At 55.9% G+C, this 19,397-nt stretch overlaps 1 protein-coding gene across 2 annotated transcripts; it reads left to right on the top strand.

Annotated features, from left to right (window-relative positions):
• The first annotated feature begins 2,247 nt into the window (after window positions 1-2,247).
• Window positions 2,248-18,318, top strand: TTYH1 (tweety family member 1). 2 transcript variants are annotated; one of them, XM_019718650.3, is made up of 14 exons: window positions 2,249-2,488; window positions 5,465-5,643; window positions 7,597-7,708; window positions 8,453-8,673; window positions 11,123-11,218; window positions 12,537-12,609; window positions 13,052-13,127; window positions 13,614-13,669; window positions 13,828-13,920; window positions 14,117-14,209; window positions 17,327-17,469; window positions 17,604-17,649; window positions 17,780-17,860; window positions 17,981-18,318. In XM_019718650.3, exons 1-13 carry the CDS (start codon window positions 2,363-2,365, stop codon window positions 17,816-17,818), a joined length of 1,353 nt encoding a protein of 450 aa, XP_019574209.1. In that variant the 5' UTR covers window positions 2,249-2,362; the 3' UTR covers window positions 17,819-17,860; window positions 17,981-18,318. The 2 variants fall into 2 exon arrangements, with proteins under 2 accessions (XP_019574208.3, XP_019574209.1); XM_019718649.3 differs by lacking the exon at window positions 17,604-17,649 and having other exon boundaries at window positions 2,248-2,488.
• Window positions 18,319-19,397: the final 1,079 nt, after the last annotated feature.

A 19,397-nucleotide genomic window follows, 5' to 3' on the forward strand; every position in this document is an offset into this window, starting at 1 on the left:
TTAAAAATATCCAGATTTCTGTCTTCTGTTGGAAATTTGGAACATCTGGCAATGCCGTGTCCCTCTTCCCATATGGTAAGCTTTGGCTGAAATTAAATAGCAAAAACCATGTGCTCGAGACATCCTCTACGGGGTGGGGGTGGAGAGTCTCTCATGCACCCAAACCCTGAATTAACACCTATAGATCTTGAGATGGTATTCAGCCAAGAACCCTAGAAATGCTCAAAGACCACCCTGAAATAACCATCTGTCTCCCCCAGGAGAAACAGACCCAGGGAACAAGGGTAGGAAACAGTCAAGCCAGGAAATTTCTACCAGACAGCATGTCAGGTCTCTCCAACACGAGGATGGGTGTCTTGGGCTTAATCAATACAGGCTAAAGTAATTCTCTAAACGGCCAGAATGCAGGCATCTGGGACCCAAATTATGTGTGAGAGAGATGGAGAGAGGGACACAAGAGAGAGCCAGAGTGAAGCAGAGAAAGAGAGGGAGAATCAGTCCATTCAAATGTTTTTTTTTAGGGAAGTGAAAGGGAGTGGGGTGTGTGTGCATGTGCACACCGTGTGTGTGTGTGTGTGTGTGTGTGTGTGTGTGTGTGTATGCATGCACACATATTGCAGGGTGCAGGGACAAAAAACACTGAGCTCTCCCTGGAAGTGATGAGGGTTTATGTGTGTGCATTTCATGGGGCAGTTATACTCACTCTGTCCTGTCTCCATCATCACTACCGTCCTCCTCCTCATCATCATCATTGTCATTATCATCACCACCACCATCATCACCACCATCACCACCACCACCATCACCACCATCATCATCACCACCACCATCATCACCACCATCATCATCACCACCATCACCACCACCATCATCATCACCACCATCACCACCACCATCATCACCACCATCACCACCACCATCATCACCACCATCACCACCATCATCACCACCACCACCATCACCACCATCATCATCACCACCATCACCACCACCATCATCACCACCATCACCACCATCATCATCACCACCATCACCACCAGCATCATCACCACCATCACCACCATCATCATCACCACCATCATCATCACCACCATCATCATCACCACCATCACCACCACCATCATCACCACCATCACCACCATCACCACCATCACCACCATCATCATCACCACCATCACCACCATCATCATCACCACCATCACCACCAGCATCATCACCACCATCACCACCATCATCATCACCATCATCACCACCATCATCATCACCACCATCATTATTTTTCTCTCTAGTAATGGGATGGGCAATGACCCCAGCCCTTTCTCAACAATCTGGGGCAAAAAATTGGGATGAGATAGGCAGAGTACTAACCTCCCCTTCTTCCTCCCTCCCATCTCATTCCCCCCAAGGGGAAAGTATAGCCCTGCTCTGCAGGGGTGGGGAAACCCCTGGGGCAGACTCCTTAGTTTTAGCTCCCATAGTGACTGCCTGAGTGGTGACATCAAAGTGTCCAGATGCCCTCCGAGGGTCTCTACTTCTCCATGTGTCAGCATGGCATCAGTGGGTTCCTGTGAGACTCAATATAGGTAGTGGCTATAAACCGTAAAGTGAGTGGTAAGGGGCAGTGGCATCCTTATATATGTGGAAGTAATCCTTTGGGGAGGTTCTTCAACACATGGGTAGGGTGCTTATGAAGATGAGAGGGGTCGTGTATAGACGAGCAGGGGTGGCAGGGGTCCTTATGCAGATGCCAGGGGGCCTTACACGGGTATGCAGGTATGCATTCTGGAGTGGTCTATACCCTCAAAGGAAGGTTGATGTGTAGAAGCTGTGTCCTTATGCTGGTTTATTTTTCTTTTTAAGCGCAAGAGGGATTTTGCCGAAATGAAGGCATCGTTTACAGGTGAGAGCGCGCTTATACACAGAAGTGAGGATTTTTTATTGATGCAACTATTATTTGTAAAATGCTGCGCAAATACTAGCGACCTTTGCACGTACCTGAGGGTTCTTCCTAAAAATAAAGGGATCGTTATGCTGTAGAGCGACAAAACAGTATCAGCGGCCTTATGGGGACGAGGATGTCGGGGTACCTGCGCGGGCGGTAGGTGGGAGCGGTCCCTGGAGGGGAGGAATGCCAGGGGCCGACGCGCGGCGCCGCAGTCCCCGGCCGCAGCCGCCAGGGGCAGCACTGTGCCCGCCCGGCCCGCGCCTCTCCGCTCCTTCCCCCAATCTCCGCCCCCCGCCCCCTCCCTCCCCCGGCTCCACTCCCCTGAGCCCCGCCAGACCCCGCTCCGCCCGCGCCCCGCTTAGCCACCCAGGCTCTCGCAACCCGGGCGCCGGCCCCGCGAGCCCTCCCCCGGGGGCCATGGGGGCGCCCCCGGGCTACCGACCGTCGGCCTGGGTGCATCTCCTCCACCAGCTGCCCCGCGCCGACTTTCAGCTCCGCCCGGTGTCCAGCGGTTTCGCGCCCCAGGAGCAGGAATACCAGCAGGTGGGAGTGGGCACGGGATCCTGGGGGCGGGGGCCGGGGGCCAGCGCTTCTGGCTCCCACCGGGGTAGGGGGCTGGGTGACAAATCCCTGCGTTCCCTGGGGGTGGGGGCCGTACCCCGACTTTGGGGTGTCTGAGGGAGGAGGAGCGCGCGGCTCCCATACCTGGAGGTTCCCCTGCGACGGGCGCTGAGGGACCAGACCCCTTGCTCCTTAAATAAAGGAGGGCTAGGGGTCTGGGCCCCTGAGTCCCTTAGGAGGGAGGTGACTAGGGCCCTTGGATTCCAGGGTATCTGAGAGCTGCCTGGGAGGGTAGTGTCCGGGGTCATCGGGGGATAGGTGTCCTAAAAGGTGACCTCTCCCTTTATAGGATGGGGCATTCCAGTGAAGGTGGGGCCCAGGAGAGAAGAGCTGATAATGGTGGAGAGGGAAAAGGCTGGGGGTGCCCCCCCCCCCGTTCTGGTTCTGGGACAGGACTGAGACCAGAAATGGTGAATGGGGGTGAGGGGTTTAGGGCCCGGGTGGGAAAATGAGGTGGAGATGTTGGCAGAGGAGGCTTGGGAGCCAGTGCCAGGACAGAAGGATGTTCCGGGCACTGGAGGGGCGGGAGTGGAAGGGGGCGAGTGAGGTGAGGTTTAAGGAGCAGAGGATGACAAAAATGGGTCCGGAGGGTGGGGCTGGGATGGAACCCTTATAGAAACCCGGGTCCCTGGGAAATGGGGCCCTGCCTGGGTCAGCTCCAATAGGGGCCAAAGAACTGTCCCCTGACCCAGTTTAAGTCAAGTCCTTGACTTTGAGATTAATAAGCAAAGCTTGGCTGAGCTGCACAGGCGGGGTGGGGGATAGGGGGTGGGCTGGGAGTCCTGGTGGGGCCAGGGATGGGTCCCAGGCCCTGCCTGTAGGATCTTAGACCCCTCCCACCTGTCCTGGGGAGCTCCTAGGACTGGGGCCTGGGGATTGGAAAGCTTAGAAGGGGGGAGGGGTCCCAGAGAAGCGAAGAGGGGGATGTGTGCTGCATTCTGAGCTATTTGGGTCATGGCTGTGCCAGCCCTGAGCAGCTCCTCCCTGCCTACTCCACGCAGCCCTCTCCCCACCAAGTGGGGACTGCCAGCCCTTCGCCCACAGCCTCCCTGTTACACAATCACAACCTCCAAAGCCAGTCCCAACACCTGCTCGTGGCCAAGGAGACCTTCCCACACGGCTGCCCACACAGACGCATGCAGGGTCCCTGGCCCAGCCCATCACTGCCAGAGACACTCACAAGCTCACTCCTATCCCACCTCCATGCCTCATCAACAGCCAGGGTGACAGCACTGGAATACTTGGCACAGTCACACACCCCAGGAGGGGACATTAACGCCAGGGAGGTCACTGCTGTGAGCACAGCTGGAAAAACAACCAGGGACTGGGCAACACCGAGCTGGGGAGCACACTCACACTCAGACACACACTCACATACACACGTTTTCACATACACTCACATATACACGCACACGCACATTCAAATATATACTCACAAACATATACACGTGTACACATTCACACATACACACACATTCTTGAACTCAATCACACCCTCACTCTCATACACACATGATCACACACTCACACAAACACACATTTGCGCACTTATGCTCACATACATACACTTTTTCCTTTTCTCTCTTTCACAAACACGACCAGACACCCAGTTAGACTCAAGGAATAGTGCCAGAAACATACAAATGCCCACATATCCCTCTCACACCTGCAGATACAGGTGCTCCCATAAAGACACACATACACTCTCACACACTCACTTACACACACACACACATGTAATAGGCAGACTCAGTCAAACTCAAAGATATTACATCCATTCTCACAGCCAGAAACACAAACACTCCACACACTGTCCACTGTCACAACACACACACGCGTGCGCACACACACCTCTGTGAGGAAAAAGGCAGAGACACTGGTTTAGGAGAAACAGCTTTAGTGAGTCCAGAGGTCTGATTCTGTCCTGATGGAGCCCTACCGTGCTGTGTGGCTCCAGGTAAACCCCTGCCCCACTCTGGGCATCTGTGAAGGTGACAGGGCTGCAGATTGTCCAGTGTAAAATCCTGCCTCGTGGAGAACCCCATTATTCTGAAAGCCTTTTCCAACTTTAGACACGCTTTCTCTCCCTGCCTCTGTCCTCTCAGCCTTTTGTTCCACCTCCATCTCTGTCTCTGTCTGTCTCTCCTTTTTCTGAGACTCTACTTTTCTTATCTCTTTCTTTGAGCCTCCCTCCCTGCTGCTCTGTCTTCATTCTCTTAGTCTCCCAGTCTCCATCCCTGAGTCTTGTGTATATGCATACATGCGCGCGCGCGCGCGCACACATACACACACACACTGTCACAGCAGCTGACATGCCCCCCTTCCCATGAGACTCTGGGTGACAGACTCACACTGAGGTGGTTGTGCAGAGCTCAGCAACAGGGGAGAGAGAGTGAGCAGTGAGTGGGGAGGATGAGTAGGGAGGAGGGAAGAGGAAGCCTGCCACCCCCAGCTGTGCACACTTCACGAGGAACAGGCACCCCCACCTGCGCCCTGATCCTGCAGTTCAGGGATCCAGGTCTCAGCAGGTCCTGTGAAATGCTCCATCCAACTGTCTGGTTGCGGAGGAAACCGAGGCTCAGAGAAGTGAGGGCGCCTGACAAACATCACATAGCCATTGGCAGGCAGAGCAGAACTGGAACCCAAGACTTGGGCCTCGCTCCAGTTGGAAGCTCTCTCCAGTGACCCAGTCCTAAATCACAGAGCCCCAGCTGCCAGCCCTGGGGGTGAGGCCAGGGATCTCATCTTTCCTACAAACCTGAATAGCACAGGTTGGGCTTGGCCCACAGTCTAGCCAGGATGTCTACCTCCTCCACTGAGATCCCAGATGCAGATTCTCCCGCTAAGCAGAGAAAGAGCCCGGAGCCTCTCTGAGGCCTGATGTCACTCCTTCCCCAGGCCCTGTTGTTGGTGGTGGCCTTGGCTGGCCTGGGTTTGGGCCTCAGCCTCATTCTCATTGCTGCCTACCTCATCCGCGTTTGCTGCTGCCGGCCCCCAGAGCCCCCCGGCTCCAAGAGCCCCCCACCTGGAGGAGGCTGTGTCACCTGGAGCTGTATTGCTGCCCTTCTCGTCGGCTGGTAATGGGGCCCCAGGGTGGGTGGGGAGTGGGGACAGGGCTCCCCCAATGCTCTGTCAGTCTTCGTATGGTGTCCTAGAATTCCATTTCAGCAGCAGGAAGAATGACCCCCATTTGATGGATGGAGAAACTGAGGTTCAAGAGGCATGACTTTTCTAGGGCAGCCAGCCTGTCAGGACAAGATAGGGGTTAAAAGTTGAGAGGTCAGACTGCCTGGGTTTGGTGGCTCTGCCATTGAATATCTGTGCGACCTGGCAGAGTGATAGAGTCTCTCCCGGCCTCAGTTTCCACATCTCTAAAATGGATATTATGGTAATATCTACTTCCTAGTTATAATATTGAATGAGAAAAGGAGCAGTGCCCGCTTCCAGCTGTAAATGTTAACCAGTGATGTCATTCATTAACTCATTCATTTATTCAACAACTACTTCTTGAGTTCCTACTATGTATCAGGATAGACTGACAAAGCTGGACTAGATCCCTGCCTTCATGGGGCTGATGTTCTAGTCCAGAAGACAGACAAATGGGTATTTATAATCCAGACCACCTCCGGGCCCAGACCTGAGCCCCTCTCCCTGTCTCCTGCAGTCACCCGGCTGGACTCAGAATTCTCATGCCCAGTTTTGAAAGAGGATGGTTCAGGGAGAGGGAGAAGGCAACATTTCAAGGCTATGTGGCCCTATTAGAGAGTGGAGATTCAGACCGCAAACCCCTTGGAGCCCAGGGACCTTTCTCTGGGATACCCCCCGGGGAGACAGGAGAAGAGCACTCCCGCAGCTTTACCAAGGGCCAGCTCTGAGCACAGCCCCAGCGGGCAGGGCGACCCCTACAAGGGCATGGACAGCTGTCCTATTCCACAGATTGGGACACCGGGAGAGACGTGCCTGGCCCCTGGGAATGGTCTGGAAGCCGATACTCCCACCCGCACCCAGGATGGGCTCTGCCACCCCGCCTCACTGCAGGGAGCACCAGTGTGTTTGGGGCTGTATGTGGCGGAGGCGGCTGGGCGGCCTATATCCAAGATGTTTCCTCTTGGGGCACTACTGATGGGGGTGGACAGCGAGGTGGGTGGACAAAGGCCCGGTGGGGGAGAGACACGGCCGTCCCCCGCGGCCTGGGAACAAGAGCAGCTTTGTGGGACAGCGAACAATGGGCGGGGGTGCGGCGGGCGGCGGGTCCCAGGGCTGGGGGTGGGGGCCTGCACCACCGGGGCTGGGAACTGAGAGGGCGTCCGGCTCCCTCCGCCTCAGTCTGGCCCTGGCCCCTCCACTGAGGGACGCGCAGTTCGAGGGGAGGGGGGCGTGGGACTCGATTCAAGCCCCACAATGGAGCTTTGTATGTTGGCCGCGGAGGGGCGGGGCCGCCGGCTCCTGGCCCATCGTCCCACATTCCCTTGCTTCGCTCCCAGCTGGCCAGACGCTTGGGTCCCGGGGGTGGAGGATGGCCGGGAGCTCCTGGCTTGGGTTCCCCCAGGAAGTGGTGGCTGGGGGCCTGCACTTTTAGAAACCCCTAGGATGCGGGGAGGTGGAGGTGGGAGGAGGAGGGGGACGTCTGGACCCCGAAGGGACAGGTGCTAAGGAGCCTGAATACTTGGGAAAGGATGAAGGGGATGGGTGCGGGGCCGGCTGTCGTTAGTGGGGGAGGACTGTCATCTGGGGCTGGGTGTTCCCGGGCCCTCTCGGTTAGGTGCGAGTTAAATCTGGGCCCCACTCCCCTCTGCCACTCCACCCACTATTAGCATCACAATGACGTCCTTTGGGCTGGAGGTGTTCGGCCTTCCCGTTACCGTGGCAACCGGTGGGGGCCAGGCTGGAGACGTTCTTTTCCCACGACAGACTGGACCAATGGGGTGGGAGTAGGAGATGGGATTGGGTGTGTGAGGAGGTGGGAGGCGGCGCCCCCCACCACCACCACAGTGCCAGGATCCGTTGTGATTTCCCGTCCCTCCTCACAGCGCGGGCATTGGCATCGGTTTCTATGGCAACAGCGAGACCAGTGATGGGGTGTCCCAGCTCAGCTCTGCACTGCTGCACGCCAACCACACGCTCAGCGCCATTGACCACCTGGTGAGGGGCCAGGCAGCTGCCAGACCCCAGACCCACACCCAGACTGGTTCCCCACACTGGGAAATGGGCCCCCTCCCAGAGAAACGGAATCCAAACTCACAGTCAAGACCCCAAGACTCAGAATTTCAGACTCAGACTTGCAGACCTCAGAATGTACAGCAAACCCCTCACACTGACTGCAAATCAGGACCTTCAAACCTCAACCCAGACCTGGGACTCCGGCTCAAACCCAGATGCAAACGCACAACCAGCCCCAGTCCTGACCTTCAGCTCATAGCCCAATCACCAGTGACCCTAGCCTCTGCCCTCAGGTCAGATCCAGACCTGATCCCTGGCCCAAATGCAAGCTTGGGGGCTTCAGTGCTGAGACCCAGGCTGCAGATAAGAGGCCTCACTCCCTTCCCCAGCTCCAGGATGAGACCCAGCCTCACTTCAAACCTTAGATCTCACATCCGTGCAGATCCCGGACTATGGAACCCAGACAGGACCCCAGACTCAGAAGGCATTTGTCAGCATCAGACCTAGGACCCCAGACTTAATCCCGTTCTGGGGTCTGAATTTCTACCCAGGGCTAAAGCCACAGAGGGAGGCCATAGAGCCTCACAAGCAAACCGCAGAGCCCTCCCCTTCCTTGATCACAGATGCCCTAGCCCTGGATCTAGCTCCTACTTCACAACCCTGTCCCCCAACCCTGTGCACCTTGAGAGTGCCCTCCCCTGACCCCAGACCGGCCCCTGCATCCAGGTGTTGGAGACGGTGGAGAGGCTGGGGGAGGCCGTGAGGACGGAGCTTACCACTCTGGAAGAGGTGTTCACACAGCGCACAGAGCTGGTGGCTGCCACCCGGGGGGCTCGGCGGCAGGCAGAGGCTGTGGCCCAGCAGCTCCAGGGGCTGGCCTTCTGGCAGGGAGTGCCCCTGAGCCCCCTACAGGTGGCTGAAGATGTGTCCTTTGTGGAGGAGTACAGGTGGGTGACCACTCTTCCTACCCTGTTATGGCAGAGGTTTCTCAACCTGGGTTACTGTGCCCCAGGGGGCATCGAACAACGTCTGGAAACATGATTGGTTGTCACAACTGGGGGAGGAGGTGCTCTTGGCATCTGGTGGGTGGAGAACAGGGCTGCGGCTCAATACCCTACAGTGCACAGGACGGTCCCCCCCAGCAAGGAGGATCTGTCCCATGTGTCAATGGGACAAGGTTGAGAAACCTTGACGTAGAGAGAGGGACCCATCCTTATACCCAAGTATTCATCCATTCACCCACTGCCTCCATTTTTTCATGAATTCATTTCCTCCTCAACTTAGTTTACTCCTCATTAGTTCATTCTTGAGCTCCCTCCCTGACCAGCCCGTTAATTGGTTCACTGCCTCAGTCATGCCTCTAACTCATGTATCCATTCAACAAACATTTATTCAGCATCTTCTGGTGAGAAGGCATGCCCAGTGGGGGTGGGGTGGGGGGAGGGAAACACGTGCTCTGAAGCTAGACATCCACTTCCTAACCATGGACTTAAACCAGTCCTCACCAGCTCTGTGCCTGTGTCCCCATCTGTAAAATGGGAATAATGGGCAGTAACCCCACTTATTGGATTGTTGAGGATCCAATGAGTCGACATTGGTCCAGTGGCTACAACAGTGACTAACATTATACAGCTGTTTGTAAAATGTAGGTTTTTGTAAGCTAGAGCCATGAACAAAGCAGACAGCAATTCCCGCCTGGCTTCTAGGGTGTACCAATAAGAAACAAACACACTCACGAGTAAAACATAAAACATGAGTAAAACAATGTTGGAAGGTAGTGGGTGGAAAGAGCTTTGGAGAAAGTTAAGCAAGGGAGGGGGTGGGCTGGGGACAGAGGCTGATGGTTTGAATTGGGAGTCTGGGAAGGTCACACTGAGGAGGTGACATTTGGAGGAGGGGAGAAACAAGTTATGCAGACATCTGGAATACCACCCTTCCTGGCAGCCTCCATAATGTATTCTGCCTTGCTTCATCCACTAGAAATTATTTCTCTCATTCATCTGACACCCTCCAAAGGCCTGGCCCAGGTGTGGAGTCAGAGATGGAAGACTGGGTCCTGGATGCTATGCTCCAGAGGGAGGCAGACCAGGCTGGTGCAGGCCGAGAAGAGGATGCCTCGTGGGGCATAAGGCAGGCCTGGGTCCCAGCGAATCCAGGTTCTGTGTGGTGGCCGAGCCCAGGGGCCACACACAGTGGGCTTTAACCCCCTTCCAGGCCAGCTGGGGGTAGCCAACATGCAGACTACACCAGGGTGAGCAGACCCACCATCAACAGAAAATACCTTCTGGATGCACCAGTATGAGACTGCCTGGCACTTTTGAGTCCCTCAACCAACATGGCCAGTTTATTGGAAGGAAATTGGCCCCTGAGGGAGGGAGAGCTTTGCTGGCCAAGTTCATGGAGGCTTACAACAGGAGTTCATGGCCACTTAGAGCAGGATGGGCTGCCTGCCCCTTCACTGAAGTGAAGCCTGGAGGCAGGAGCTGGCGGTGGGGACATGGAAAACAAAGGCATGGAAGTCACCTGGAGTCACTGGGCCCAGCTTCCCCTTCCCTGGGAGAGCTTAACCCTCCAATGGTCCAGGAAAGGAGGGCAGAGTGAGCCCCTGCAGAGTTTCAAATAGAGGCTGCTGCAGAGGGTGTGGCATTTCTCTTGCCACTCCGGCGGTACCCCAGCCTCTGCTCAGCCATGTGGGGCCACTGAGAACTTACTATTTGTTGAGCATTTACTACATGCCAGGCAGGCACTGTGCTCTGGCCTCATGAGCATTCTCCTCTCCAATCAGAGGGAATTAATTATTCGATAATACTGAACTGTTAAACAGTATTTAACGTTCAAGCTAATATTTAAGTGCATCCACATGCCTGGCCCTCTTCTAAGCAATTTACAGGTTCTCACTCATTAACCTCACCACAACTTTTGGGGTGGGTGCCATCGTTCTCCCCATGTTACAGGCTGGGTAAATGAGGCATGGGAGGCAAAGTTACTGAGGCAGTTACACATAGGAAGTAGAGACCCAGGTATCTGCCTGCAGACACCACACCCTTAGGTTGTGCAATGTTATGCTGTGTGCATGCCTGGGAGAGACTTGCTTTATATTCTGCAGGGGTGGGGTGGGGACTGGGGCTCTGTGGCCAAATCACACATGTTCTGTCACAGAGACCCTCGGACCTCAGCTCTTTCTAGAAGGCTAGGATGACCTGCCTCCCAGTGCACCCATTTCACAGATGAGCTGGGCTGTGGCCTGGAGACCTAGATGACAGAAAGTCACATGGCCGGGTGGACCGTGGGGGTGCCATTGCCTTCTACTGAGTCTGGAAGCCCATGAGCCTGAAGGCTGGATTTGCTGCTTCAGCAGCACCACTGTCGCCCCCCCCCCCCCCCCCCGACCCCCAGGTGGCTGGCCTATGTTCTACTGCTGCTCCTGGAGCTCCTGGTCTGCCTCTTCACCCTCCTGGGCCTGGCAAAGCAGAGCAAGTGGCTGGTGATTGTGTAAGTCTGGGCATTCTCGGGGGGCTCATGTCACAGCACAGGGGAACCACATTCCATCCCACAGCCCTCTTGCGAGAGGGACCACAGGTCTCCCCAGGCTTACACTGGTGCATTCCTTTGTCCCACGAACCTCCACGATCTCCACGGAGTTCCCAGTGTGGGTGGGGCACATAGAGTGAAATCAGACCTGGAGCTGCCCAGGAGTGATGGGCAGACCTGCAAACAGGCCACCAAGCAGTGGAAAGTTCGGGAAATTCTAAATGCACTGCGGATGATGGTGATCGCTGACGGCTATTGAAGGCCATGCATGCTGACTCCTTCAGTTGTCACACATCCTCATAAAGGAGGTGCCTGCCAGATGCCCATCCTGCAGATGAGGGACCTGAGGCAGGAGGCGAACACATCCAGGCTGCATGGCCATGACATGGCATGGCAGAATCGCAGGGCCACGTTCTTATTCTGTGTGCCCCATGCTCTTATGGAACCCTCAACCAACCCTATCAGGAGGCACTTTCCTTCTCCCCTAACAGAGGGGGAGAATGGCATTCAGACAGGTGGGACCACTGGCCAGCCAGCCAGGAAGTCCTGGAGCTGGGATTCGACCCAGGCCAGCCTGTCCCACTTGGAGGAGCCCTTGCTTCCTCCCTGCTCCTGGGGGGGGGGGGGGGGGGGAGAAGCTGCACTGGTGAGTGAGTGCCTACCACTGTCTCCACACTCCCCCTGGCGAGAGAGGTCCTGCCATCCCATCCAGGGTAACACAGCCTAGACACTCAGGTCTGGTACTTGAGGTCAGACCTTTGGTTTGGGTCCCCCAGGTGCCTTTCTTGCTTGCTGACCACTCTCCAGTGCTGACCCCCCAAACCCCATACCCAGAGAAAAGCCTGGAGGTGATTTCAGCCCTGGAGTTGTCTCCATTCCTGGGAGGAACAGTCTGGGCAAGTGGGCGGCTGACCAAGTTCTGGGAGAATCTGGGACCATGCTTGGGAAAAGCGGGGTCCTATAGAATTCAAAGCCGGGAAATGGGGCCCAGCAGTGGGCAGTAGCTCCCCAGAGTCCCAGAAGAAAATGGGGGCAGAGCTGGGCTGGGATCCTGCCCTCCAGGGCCCTTCTTAGTCCCCCACCCCATGGGCAGGGCCACATATTCAGTTTGACGTCACCAACCACAGGTCCACCCCCTGCAATCAACTTCTCTGTCCCTAATTCTGATCTTCCAGGCTCCAGAGGTGGGGGGTGGGCTGTGATGGGATTTGGGGTGGGGTAAAAGAAGAAGTGTGGTGGAGAGATCAAAAACCCCAAGTCCAATCGCCTCCCCCCACAGGATGACTGTCATGAGTCTTGTGGTTCTTGTCCTGAGCTGGGGCTCCCTGGGCCTGGAGGCAGCCACAGCTGTGGTGAGTACAGGGCCCCGGTCCTTGGGCTCTGGGACTTAGCAAGGCTGGAGGCCCTGACTCCTGAATCCTGGCGTGGGTGGGGGCCAGTGCCTTAGGTCCTGAGAGGAAGGACTTGGGGGCCAGGATCATAGGATTTGAGGTTTGGGGTTAGTGTCCTACATCCTGAGGTACTGGAGGCTGGAGTCCTAGATGCTTGGGTTCTAAGGAAGGAGGGGGTTGGAGGCCTGGACTGGACTCCTGGGTGTGAGGGAGGAGAGGCCAGGGGCCTGGACTCCTGGGTCTGAGGGAGGAGGGGCTGGGGGCCTGGGTTCCTGGGTCTGAGGGAGGAGGGGCTGGGGGCCTGGGCTCCAGGGTCTGAGGGAGGAGGCTGGGGGCACTGAGTGTGGGAGAGTGGCACTGGGGCAGTTTCTGGTCTGAGTCCCTTTTCCGCTGCCTCCCTCAGGGCCTCAGTGACTTCTGCTCCAGTCCTGACACCTATGTTCTGAACCTGACCCAGGAGGAGACTGGGCTCGGCTCAGGTGACCCCATCGGCCCAGTGCAAACCCTGGATCCTCAGGCCTCTGTCCTCAGCCCTGCCTGGGGTGGGATGGGGGTGCCCAGCCATCAGCCAGGCCTAGCCTGGTTCCCCAAAGCTCTCAGAACCTCCCTGGTGGAATGGAAAAGAGGGAGGATAAAGATGCTGGGCTCAGGAGAGGGGCCAGGGCCTGAGGGATGAAGGATTTGGCCTTTTGGAGAAACTGGGGGGAGCGGTTTAGTCAAGGGTTCCCACCGAGTGTGGAGACCAGTGTGTTTTGGGCTGTGGCCTGAGCAGAAGAGTTTAGGGACTGGGCTGGTGGCTGGTCTCAGAATGCCAGGCCATTGGGACCACAAGAGAGTCCTGACCTGGGGAGGGGCCCCGGTCCTGAGGGTGGAAAGACAGGGCCCCGCCGCCCCCTTGGCCTTCCCCCATGGAGAGGCCCTGGGCCCAGGCTCACGGCCTCCCCCCTCTTCCCCTCCTGCCTCAGACATCCTGAACTATTATTTCCTCTGCAATCAGGCCGTCTCCAACCCCTTTCAACAGGTTAGGGCTACGGGCAAGGGAACGGGGTGGAGGAGGACGGGGCTGGGTCCTGGGCTTAGGGGTTCTGGGGGAGGATGAAGGCGCCAGGGGCCTCAGTCCTGTGTCCCTGGAGAGGAGTGGACCACTGGGTCCTCCTCCCTCCCTCTGTCTTCCCGCAGAGGCTGACTCTGTCCCAGCGAGCTCTGGCCAACATCCACTCCCAGCTACAGGGCCTGGAGAGAGAAGCTGTGCCCCAGTTCCCTTCGGCGCAGGTGCGCGGGTTGGGCGCTCCTCCTATACCTCGCCTCCCAGGGAAGGAGTGTGGGGACTGCAGGAGGGGCCGTCTCGATGGGCGTGGTCCGTAGGGTGTGGGTGGGGCGTACGAAAAGGGGAGGCTCTCTGGTTGTGGGCGGGACCCAGGCTTAGATGGCAGAAGTACGTGGGATAACAACCTTCCTCCCACCTCAGAAGCCTCTGCTGTCCTTGGAGGAGACGTTGAATGTGACTGAAGGAAACTTCCACCAGTTGGTGGCACTACTGCACTGTCGAAGCCTGCACAAGGTGACTTCTGTCCCCTTCCCCAAATTCTTCTCCCAAGGGGAGCCTCGACCTGACCCGTACCCACTGAAGAGCCTCCTTCCCCTCCTCCAACCCTGCCAGCCTTCTTTCCATTGCCCCTGAGAAATCTTTCCATTTATCTATTATTTGTCTATCATATAGGTGGTAGTCTCGATCTAGCTGTTACCTATCTATCCATCTACCATCTATATTCCTTCCTTCTTTCCTCCTTCGCTGTCTCCCCACCCATATCCCTGGCTCCATTCTCATCTCTCCCAGCCCCTCCAGCCCTCCTACTCTTTCCTTCCTTCTCTTCCTCTTCTGCTTCTTTCCTCCCGCCCTCCTCCTCCCTCTGCCCCTCCTATTGGCTATTTAGCTTAGTGAATTCTGGAGCAAGACTGCCTGGGTTCCAGTCCTAGCTGTTGACCTCAGGCAAGTCACTAACTTCTCTGTGCCTCAGTTTCCTCACTTATAAAACTGGGATTACAGAGGTGAGTATCTGTAAAGTGTGCTGTTACCGTGCTGAGGCAGGGGTGAGCAGGACACCCAGGAGGAAGAGTGCCTGGTGTCCCGCAGATTCCTGCCAGTCTGGGGTCTGATGCAGGGTCTGTGGCCACCGCAGGTGCATGTCCCTGAATCTCAGTTTTCTCACCTGTGAAGTGAGGGAGATGGTACCTGTTTACTGGACAGTCGTGAGGGTGAAGGAGAAAATCAGTTTTTCCCTCTGACACCTTGCGTGCACTTGAGCTTACTGAGTGTGGGTTCTGGTGGTGACTCGCCAAGCCCTCCTTAGTAACACGATGAAGAAGGAACTGCTGTTACTGCCTGTCTAACACACTTGGACGATAATGTACAGAGGGTTGGGTTGCCCAAGGTCTCAGAGCTGGCCCAGGCACACTATGGTGACAGAGACCTCAGGCAGGATCACTGCCCCCTCACTTCCCGAGCCCCCACAGCCAGGCAGTCACCCAGTGGTCTCATTCCTTCTGCTTCCTCAATGTCTGCATCCACGGCCCCCACCCCCAAGGGCGTGCTGGAGCTCAGGCCTTGTCTCTCCCCAGAGGACGCAGGCCTCTTCCCCTTCCCACTTATGCCCCCATGGGCTCTCAGTTGGGGCTGCCAGACTCAGCAAACCACAAATACCCTTTTACGTAGGTATGTCCCATGCCATCCTGGGGAGATACTTGCACTGTTTTCTATGTTGTCTGAAATTCAAGTCTGCCTGGGCATCCTGTGTCCCATCTGGCACCCCGACCTCCAGAGGGATCCATTTATTCTGTAGGATGGGTCTGAGCTGCTCCTTGCTGCGTTCACATCCCTTCAATGGCTCCCGTTGCCCCCAATGCTTCTGAAACTGGCACTCGAACATGGGGGCATAGGGGGCACTGAATTAATAGTCAGAAGTGCTGCATTACAGAGCTCAGAAGGGAGCGCATCCTCAAAGGCTGTGCTGTTCTTTTCAAGGGCAAACTGGGATCCACGCATTTCTGTGGGGCCCAGGAAGACACTAGGCTGGATTACAGCCCAAGGTTCATTGTGAAGGAGGGAAGGGAGGGAGAAGAGTGGGTCAGATTCTCTGCCCTCTGCTGATTCAGCATGTGACCCTGGGCCTTGATTTCCTGTCTGGGTCTTGGGATCCCCACATATTAAAATCAGGACAAGGGACATCAGGGATGAGGTGGCAAGAGGGTAGGCTCTGGAGCCTGACAGACCTGGTTCCAATCCCAGCTATGCCCCTTCCAGGCTATATAACTGGGCATGTGGCTTGCCCTCTCTGGGCTTCATTCGATCACTGCAAAAGGCAGCAATGTGAGGGGGAGATGATCTCTGCCTTATAGGGCTGTTAGGTGGATGAAAGGACATTGTGTATGTGCCTGATCCAGTCAAAGCAGAACTCCCCATTGCCCTGACAGCCCCTCCCCCATGCTTCACTGGCTCAGTACCAGGCACCCCCACCCCACACACAGGGGCTCAAGTCAGAAATCTAGTAAGATCTCTCCTGCTTCCTGTCCTTACCTCCCTCAACCATTCCGCCAGCAAGTTCTGTTGGCCCTTCCTATGAAACTCATTTGGACTCTGAGGTGACTAGTACTGCCACCCCTGCTACCCCGGGCCTCGCCCTATTCACCTCCTGCCCAGTGGCCAGAGCCTCTCCTGTCCCCGTGCTTGCCGCCCCTATCTGTCCTCTCAGCAGCAGCCAACAGCCGAGTGAGCCTTTTAAACACTATGCGATCAAGTTCTTCCTCCACTTATAACCCTCCAGTGACGCCCTGCACACAGATGATGGCCCCCCACCTGACCTACAAGGGGCTGTGTGGGCCCCCTTGCATCCCCTCCTGAAGAGGCCACAGCAGCCCTGAGGCCTGTCTCAGGGCTCCTGGACCCCAGCCCCCACCAGCCTCTCTCAGCACAGCTCCGTCCTGCAGGTGCCACCTCTGCTGTCGCCTACTGCCTCTCACCAGCTCGTGTGGTGTGAAGTGGCCTTTGGGAACCTGGTTACTGAAGTGTCCCAGGGCCAATCCTTGCTGAAGAGTGGTGGCCGGCAGTCAGTACATGGGTGTTCTGCTCATTTCCAGGGTGAAGCGATGGCAGCCAGCATGTATGAGTATGCGTTATGTGCAAGTGATTCTGAGAATTGTCATAGAGAACTTCTAAACCAGGGATTTTGCGCAGGAGACACTGGCCAATGAGTGGGGACATTTGTCACAACTGGGAAGGGGGTGCTACTGGCATCTAGAGGGTGGAGCCCAGGGATGCTGCTTGACACCTGGCAGTGCACAGGCCCCACATTGGAGAATGGCTCATGGTGTCATTGTGCAAGTTGAGAAGCCCTGCCCTGGACCAAGGCCAAGCTGCTGCAGTGGCTGGGGGCTGTGGTGGAGGGGGCACGGTGACAGACCAAAGGCCAAGATTTGGGTTCATACCTGTGGATATGATAGTGACAGTGATCACAGTGCCTGCTGTGTGCCCTGAGTGCTTCCTGTGCCAGGCCCGGTGCTGAGCACATATGAGGAGGCAGAGCGGTTGAGTGACTTGTCCCGCATTGTGCAGCCAGGTAGACATACAGTGTTGGAGGAGAGAAGGGGCATGCCTGCTGATGCTGTCTTCCGCCCACCCCAGGATTATGGCACAGCCCTGCGGGGACTGTGCGAAGATGCCCTGGAAGGCCTGCTCTTCCTGCTGCTCTTCTCCCTCCTGTCCGCAGGGGCCCTGGCCACAGCCCTCTGCAGCCTGCCACGAGCCTGGGCCCTGTTCCCGACCAGGTCAGGAGGGGAGAAGGCAGGGTCCTGGGGGAAACGGCAGGGGGAGGACTCTCAGGGGGGCCCTGTTTGAGGGGGAAGCGTCCTGATGGATTCCCCCATCCTCCTCCTTTGCCACTGCCCCCCTCACACCCCAGTGACGACTACGATGACACAGACGATGATGACCCTTTCAACCCTCAGGTACTGGACTTCTGGGTCTGAGGGAGGGGGTTGGAGGCTGGACTCCGGGGTCTGAGGGAGGAGACTGGGGACCCACACTACAAAGCCAGATCCTACATCATGGCCTCCTCTAACCCCAAATCCCCTGCAGGAATCCAAGCGCTTCGTGCAGTGGCAGTCGTCTATCTGAGCCCTTCTTCCATGCCAGACTGGAGGCTGCCCCCCCTCTCCGGTGAGCTTCCAAAGTGACACCCCAGCTCCCGAAGCCGGCCTCCTCTCCCCTCTCCCACTCTGGGCACAGTGGTGGCCTTCCTGCCAGCATCTGGTGCCCTATTTCTGCCTCTCTCTGCAGTTCCCTCCCTGGCTGCTGGAGAAGACCCCACTAACCCAGCCTGAGTGGGCTCCCACCACTAACATCACCCCTGGCCACGGACACCCCAAACAGGACTGCCTCCCCACCCTGCCCCCCTACGTGTCCTTAACCCTGGGAGAAGGCTAAGGGGCAGGCCAGGGCCAGGGGCTGGCTGGGGAGGGGGCCCCTCCTCCCTGGTCACCAGGCCCATCCTTGAAGGGACATGAGTTCCCTCACCCCCACCATGCTCTGGTGGGCTTGGGGCCCTTGATCACAACTTGTGGCACTAACTTGGGAATGGGTTGGTTTGAAATAAAAGGGAAGACTTTATTTTCCAAGCAGCTGGGTACCTCTTATTTCTCTCCTCCCTGATCTGGCTTCCTGGTTGGGGTGGGGAGACCCCCTCACCTCAACCTCCTGGCTGCCAGGCATTTCTGTTCCAGGCCAGGCTCTGTGGCAGTTCCAAAGGGACTGCTCTTTAGAAAAACAAATTTTCCTCCCCCCAATTCTAAAATCAATACATGTGTCCTGACACAGAAGAGACAGCCATCGCCGTGACAGAATAGACAGCCTAGAAATAGATCTTGGTGTGTGTATATATATGACAGAAAACATGTTAAGTCAGGGTGAAAAGGACTGGTTGGTTTCACAGCACTGCTGACACAATTGGCTCTCCATCTGAAGAAAATGCTCTACATATGGACAAGATGGGTGACACATCTAAAGGGGACCAAAGTATTTCCAGAGAAAGGAGAATTTTGTATATTGTACATCTTGCTTGCAGGGGTGGATTTTAAGCAAGATATTCTAAAGCTGGAAAAGAAAAGGTCATTTATTTGACAAATTGTGGAATGAAAACAAATACTGTATAGTCAATAGAAATTGATAGTCTGAGGAAAATTGTGTGTTTAACACATACAGCAAAGAAATATGCAATTCTTAATACACATATATAACCTGCAAAGATTCTATAAACCAAGAAAACAGACAACTTAAAAACAAGCAATTAATAGGAGCATTCAACGAAGTGAAAATCCTGATGCCAGTGAACAGATGAAAAGATGTTCAAACCCCAATAATTAGGGGGTGCAATTTGAAACTACTAGAAACTTTTTTTACCACCCAGTTCTCATAAAATTAAAGGAGTGATAACATTCTGCACTGGAAAGGATGGGGAGGACCTGGGCACTCAAATGGGCTCCCACCCAGGAAATGCAATTCCTGAGGCTGTGAATTGCAATCCTTCAAAAAATATAATCTCATGTGGGGTCAAATCAAAACTATAAGACCCTGCTTTTGGGAATCAATTTATGAAAACAGCAGAAGCATTTAAGGACATATATTAAGGGCTGTTTCCTGCAACAATACTTCAATCAGGGCAGGCCTGGTGGCTCAGGTGGTTGGAGCACCATGCTCT

The sequence above is a fragment of the Rhinolophus sinicus genome, chromosome 8, assembly GCF_057876585.1.
Source record: "Rhinolophus sinicus isolate RSI-liver-muscle chromosome 8, RSI-T2T, whole genome shotgun sequence".
NCBI classification, from domain to species: Eukaryota; Metazoa; Chordata; class Mammalia; order Chiroptera; family Rhinolophidae; genus Rhinolophus; species Rhinolophus sinicus.